The 6,445-nt window shown below is 33.6% G+C and overlaps 1 protein-coding gene across 1 annotated transcript; it reads right to left on the bottom strand.

Annotated features, from left to right (window-relative positions):
* Positions 1 to 59: 59 nt before the first annotated feature.
* On the bottom strand, positions 60 to 5,312 carry LOC137640173 (procathepsin L-like). The gene is made up of 7 exons (XM_068372698.1): positions 5,179 to 5,312; positions 3,740 to 3,847; positions 3,226 to 3,378; positions 2,241 to 2,450; positions 1,802 to 1,993; positions 1,482 to 1,647; positions 60 to 945 (listed from the first exon to the last, which is right to left on the bottom strand). Exons 2-7 carry the CDS (start codon positions 3,845 to 3,847, stop codon positions 737 to 739), a joined length of 1,038 nt encoding a protein of 345 aa, XP_068228799.1. The 5' UTR covers positions 5,179 to 5,312; the 3' UTR covers positions 60 to 736.
* Between the last annotated feature and the right edge of the window lie 1,133 nt (positions 5,313 to 6,445).

The following is a 6,445-nucleotide window of genomic DNA, read 5'->3' as shown; positions in this document are numbered from 1 at the left end:
CTTTAATTTACTAAAGAAACGAGGTGAGAAAAGATTAGTGGGAAAAATATACCTCCAAATTCTATAAAGAATTTATTAAAAATTATGCAGCTGCACCCATACCTGTCTTTAGCAAGTACATGTTGTATAACTTATTATCAAACTATAGTAGACTGAAAAACAGCTCAAAAATACATTATTCATTCAAAAGGTACAGATGCAAAGCCTTGCTTGTATATTGAACATCAAAAATAAAATATAAAAGACATGACAATCTAAAAAAAAAGTATTAAAAAAAATACATAAAAATTTTAAGAATCACAGACTAAGTTCCTCAGCTAATCAGTCCTTGTCCTTACTATTATGATTTACAATAAACCTGAAAGATTCAGTAAAACTCACAACCAATGACATTTAAGAAATAGTAACTTGCAAGGTAAAAATGGCCTGGAAGTACTTCAGAACATTACACAGTAATTAATTTAACCCATTTTCAAATCATAAATACTTAAACAAGTTTCATTAAGATATTTCCCCTGTATACATCAGTGTAACAACTTTTGGAATGCGTACTTTAAAAGTTCAGGGGATCATCCTGTGCACAAGAGATAAATACTTTGTTTTAAATTTGATCTCTACAGTATTCATTATATCTTAGTATGATTTATGTAATGAGTATAGTTTGTAATGTAAGTCAAATTTAAAAAAGGACTGAAAAGATCTAAAGTAAATACTCCAAACTATCTACTTAAACTCCCTACACCAAGGGGTATGATGCAGCACTTGCAATGCCGCACATGTTGTTCTGATTACGAGCAATCTTGATATAGCCTTCGTCACCCCAAGAGTCGCCCCAAGAGTTCTTCACAAGCCAGTAGTCTTGACCATCATCAGTGGTGCCATACCCAACAGCAAGAACTCCATGATCCAAGTTCTCTGATGAACAATCGGGATCACTGTAAACACCTGCAAAAAGAAATTTAATATCATCTACAAGAATAGATTTAACTTAAGTAACCCATAGTAATTTAGATTTGTATGCCAGCCATAATGACTAGAAATTTGTCAGAACATCTCCCAACCAAACTAAATTACTTAATTATTGCAGGTGGTTAAGTAACATATCAACATATAAATTCGGACAAAAACATATTCATGCAAGAGATAAGGTACACAGACCAAAGAAGGAAAATAGAGATCAACCCATAGTTGCAATGGGTAATAAGTTGGGTGGGAAAAAAAAGCAAAGGGCTAATATCTGGGTGCCTAAGAATCCAGTGTTGTAGCCATTCTTAAGACAACATAACAAACCAGCATTACTAAAGATATGGGCTTCAACTGTACTACACATAGGGCCTTAGCAAAAGCTTCACAAACTCTAATAAATTTCAGCATTTGGTCTTATAGAGGATAAGAATCGCACACTTTAAATAAGCTGTAAATACTATAATTTGATAATTAGGAATAAGCCCACTACAAAGAAACCAAAAACCATAACTTACCGTGGTCATAGAGTTGGAAGGAGTCTTGACTAGCATCAATAGCAACAGAAACTGGTCCAACCATGGCAATAGCTTTCTTCAAAGCTTGTTCATTTCCTTCAGGAATATCGACAAAACCTTGATCTTCTGCACCAGCACCATCAGGGTTGTAACGGCACTTGTCATCCTGCAATTTTTCAATTAAACTCATTTTAACAAGCAAGACTAAGTAGCATTAGGGTTTCAAGTAAAATCTATTACATGTACAACCTTAACAGTCTGGTATTCAAACAAAACATTCCAATTTCCAAAACTATGGTTAAGAAATTAAATAATCTTACCTCAGCTTCATAGGGATAACTGTCTTCTGTGTCAATACCTCCATTGGCTTTGATGTACTGGAAAGCATTATCCATGAGACCACCATTGCATCCATTATTGCCGAATTTTTCGGAACAGTCAATCAAATTTTGCTCAGAGAGGCTAACCAAACTTTCAGTTTGTCTGTAATGCTGACCTTCCAAAGCTCCAGTCTGTTAAAACACGATGTCCAAACTTAGTTATGTTTTATGTTAAAATATGCTATCTCAAATAATCTAATAGCACACAAACATCTAATAACATTGTCTTAAAATATAACCATTTAGAAAAACGCTCAAATAAGATTGCTACAGCTATTTGAAAAAAATTCCTGATCTTGCTACAGCTCGGGTAATGACCAACACTGCAAAACCAGGCAACTAGTGCACTATCCTTAGCTCGCCAAGGAAAATTACTTACAGCAGAAAATGCCCAACAGGAACCACATGCTTCCTGATCCTTTACTTTGGTGACAGCCCCCTTCTTTCTCCAATCAATGCTTTCTGGCATTATGACATCCTCGGGAGGTTCAATGAAGGTAACTCCCTGAAATCCTCTATTTACTTTGTATCCGTTACCAGAGATGTTAGCACGGAAGCCATTCATCATGTTTACGAATTCATGGCGAAGCTGCAAAAAAGGAAATTAATTGAAACCAACTTTTATATTACTAAATTATTATAAAAAAATTAATTTATAAAATGCTTAAAATAGCAGTGCTATCAAGTTCACAAAAATAAGATTCATCCCAAATAACCCATTACAATTTCTCCATTAATAAACTAAAATTACTGGTGCCACAGTATTTAAAAATCCAGACTTGCTAACTTCATTAAGGTTGCCCATTTCTTACCGCAATTAAAATTCAAAATTAAGAGCTGTAGATTTTTTATTCTAATATACAATATTGGAAAATTCAGAGGATACCACACTTTCAATTATTGATTATGAACTACACTGAGTGTCCATTCAAGGTTAGAATTACTATTAGACGTGACTAAAGACTAATGCGTTGAAGTTTGTTAGTTTACTATCCAAAATAAGTCATTAAAAGTAGATCCTCAACCTTGGACACTATGGAAGTACATTCAGCTATGCAATATCTTGTTCTAGTCTAAACATATGCACCTTACAAAAACTATTAACAATATATTGCAGTCTATATAGATGAATAGCCACTGAATTAGGTCATCTGATATAACTGGGCAACTTGTTGCTGATCTCAAATGTCTCATAACCAAGCTATCCGATATACAGTAATGAGGTAATTTAATACCAATCTCAATTGCCAAAAATTAAGCCATCACATATGAGGTAATTTATTGCTGATCTCAAAAAAAAAAAAAAAAAAATAAATAAATAAATAAAAAAAAATCAGGGTATCAAAAAAGCGATTGCCACTTACCATGTCACCATACTTGTTCATACCAAGTTTGTAAGTCTTTAAGCCAGAATAGTAAAGTTGGTTGTGCGAAGCAATTTTTTGCTTATTCTCGGCAAAGATCTTCATTCGGAAATCATCTTCTACGTCATTGTCGTAATTCTTGCCATGCTCGAACTGAAAATACAAATATTTATATAAAAAACGAGAATGCATGCATTAAAGAAGGAAAAATAATGATCCTTTAATATCTATTCCATCAGGACTGTGGTTAAAAAGTTTAAAAAAATTTGTGGAATGTTTTGGCCAATTTTTCAATGCTAGCAAGTTCTTATTTTCAAAGTCTAATGATAAACTTTCTAGTATACTCCATACCTGGAACTACATTACAGTATCTAATACAGTAAATAATACAGCATTTCTGTAATTGCTCACAAAACTTTTAATCTTTTTGAAAAAATAAATAATGGAAAACCTGAAAACTGGTCTCGGACCCTACGAGGCAAACAAATTAACAGAAAGGGGAATCCATCCTCACCTTGAAACTTTCCCACTCCTCCATCACAAGACTGAGGAAGGGAGAGGGAGGAGCTGCATTGGCCGAAGCCAACACTGCTACAAGCACTAATGCACTTATGGACTTCATCTGTTGAGAAATAAAAAAAAGAATTAGCAAACTTGTCACTTTGAAGGGGTTTAGACTAAAGCAACCATATTTTAAAACACTAATACAGTATTTGGAGTTGGAAAGGAAGGCTCAAGACCGGAATGAATGGAGAAGTTTTGTGCAGAGGGCCACGGCCGTTCGACATCGAACACCCCGTAATTGATGATGAATATAGTATTTAATTCTATTTTGTTCTGTCCGTGCATAGGCAAATTACAAAAAATTCAACATCAGACAAACAAAACTTTTAAAAGAATGCCATAACTATTCAGACCTCATACAGGGTCAAATGCACAATAGTTGGGGGTGTATGTATGAGAGCGGCCACTTGTATGTATTAGGTCTAGAAAAATTTAAATCACAAGTAAAACGCGTTTGAAAATTGCCAATTTTCAAACGCTCATACTTTGGGGATTTATGATCGAATTTAAAAAGAAAAATAATTCGCAGTGCAGAGTGAAAACTATATATGTATATATAAATATATATATATGTATATATATACTGTATATATAAATATATATATATATATATATATATATGTATATATACACAATGTATATATATATATATATATATATATATATATATACATATATGTATATATACACAATATATATATATATATATATATATATATATGTATGTATGTATGTACACAATATATATATACACAATATATATACATACATATATATATATATATATATATATATATATATATATATATATATATATATATATATATATGGACAGCAAACCCTGATGCACAAAAACCACAATAGCGAAGTTGGGTGGGATCGCAATAACAATGTGAAATGCCTAATGCACCAACACCAACTGGAATTTCAGTTTCAACGTTTCAAACAATATAAATATTCGCACTTTACCCACATTCACTTTGTCTTCATTACGAGGTATAAAATTAAAGAAAATTGGAACGGTCAACAGTTACCAAAATTAAATTCGTTCCTCACCTTGCTAAGTTTTCACTCTGCACTGCGATTTTTTTTATTTTTGAATTCGATCATAAATCGCCAAAGTATGAGCGTTTGAAAATTGGCAATTTTCAAACGTGTTTTTCTTGTGAGTTAAATTTTCCATTTTGCCGATAACCCGACAAACGACAATTTTCAATAATAAAACAATCAACCAATATGAACACGCAATACTAACAACCTTAAGGTAAGAGAATGGTTATACAGATGCATACACAAAAATCTTATGTTAAATCGTTGTGAGGGAAATTTCCCACACCCTTAGTATTGTGAACGCCTCAATTATGAATGCAGGATGGGTGATGTACTCACCTCGGCCCAGAAACAGACGATGAGTGATCCAGCGATGAGGAGAATTATTAGGAAAACCTCAGGAAAGATGGAACGGGGAACACAAGTACTCTGGATGCGATTTAATGTCCAGATTGCCCGGGTCTGTGCCCGATTTATCAGCGCCAGCCGCTTATATACCTGAGCAGCAGGGTCGCCAGATGTTTGACCAGAAAAATGGACAGACAGCTCCGAAAAATAGGACAGAAAAAGGACAAACGCATTTTATATTTATTTCCTCTTATTAATATTTTGATATTTATGAGTATTCTTCCTAGGTTACTCTTTCAAAATTAGTTTTTGAATAAAACAAAAATCAAAATTGCTAATGATAATTTCTAGCACAGTAAAGGTATTAAACTCGTCTGTAGATTATTAGTATGAGGATAGGATTAAAAATACGATCACAATTAATTGTCAGTTTTAATGATTATTAATATTTGATTGACAAAATTTCATCAAACGAATCAGCTTCACATTCTTCGCCATCAGCAGCTGTAAATGTGCTAGCTTCCCCAAGTTTGCCGAATGCAGTTTCTTTCCTCCAGTACATTTGGCTCGTGAAAAGACAGCATTTTATTGGTTACTTCGAAGCTTCGGCAGCAAGTTTCTTTATGGTGCAGATATGTTCTAATTCTAAGAATGGCCTCAAAAGAATTTGTGCTTAACCTGTTCCTAGCCTTAGTTTTAACACTGGTTACATAAGAAAACACCCGTTCAACAAACGATGTGCTGAGAGGGATACCATAATTCAGTGCAATAATTGCTAGTTCTTTATCACATTTCTCTCCAATTGCATTTTCATGGTACAGTACAATACCTTCGTCCAAAATTTTATAGGGTCAGTAGGTATTTCGGACTGGGGGAATTCCTCTTTCCAGTTTTTCAATGAACTTTTTTCACACTGGTTTTCAACTTTGGACACATCAAAACCCTGCTCTCTTGCTAAATTTCCTAAGGGGAGATCATGAAATTTTGGTTTCATTTGACTGAGGCATTTCTCTGTATTTGATGTGCTTCATTTTTATAGTTGTTGCATCAAATCTTTTATCAATTTGGCTTATGGCTTCATGCAAAAAATAATTAAGACAGCACTTCTTAATTGCTAATCTCTTCTCAGCAGTTAAAGAGCTACACATCATATCGTACTCAAACTTATCCCCAAGTTTGTCAAACCAGGGTAACTACTGCTGTCGGAAGTCTATGTACACTTTTTGAAGTAAAAAGTTTCGCAGCTCTTCCAGCTCTG

Source organism: Palaemon carinicauda, chromosome 4, assembly GCF_036898095.1.
Source record: "Palaemon carinicauda isolate YSFRI2023 chromosome 4, ASM3689809v2, whole genome shotgun sequence".
Taxonomy (NCBI): Eukaryota; Metazoa; Arthropoda; class Malacostraca; order Decapoda; family Palaemonidae; genus Palaemon; species Palaemon carinicauda.
Note: the sequence above shows the minus strand (reverse complement) of the source record. Positions and strands in the feature narration are given on the sequence as shown.

What these genes read in the sequence shown, in the direction of transcription:
- LOC137640173 (XM_068372698.1), bottom strand. Translation starts at nt 3,847, where the DNA reads ATGAAGTCCATAAGTGCATTAGTGCTTGTAGCAGTGTTGGCTTCGGCC. An exon ending in TGAACAAGTATGGTGACATG is followed by an intron (nt 2,451 to 3,225) that starts GTAAGTGGCAAT and finishes CCTTTTTTGCAG; the next exon opens with CTTCGCCATGAATTCGTAAA. An exon ending in CTTCCAACTCTATGACCACG is followed by an intron (nt 946 to 1,481) that starts GTAAGTTATGGT and finishes TTCTTTTTGCAG; the next exon opens with GTGTTTACAGTGATCCCGAT.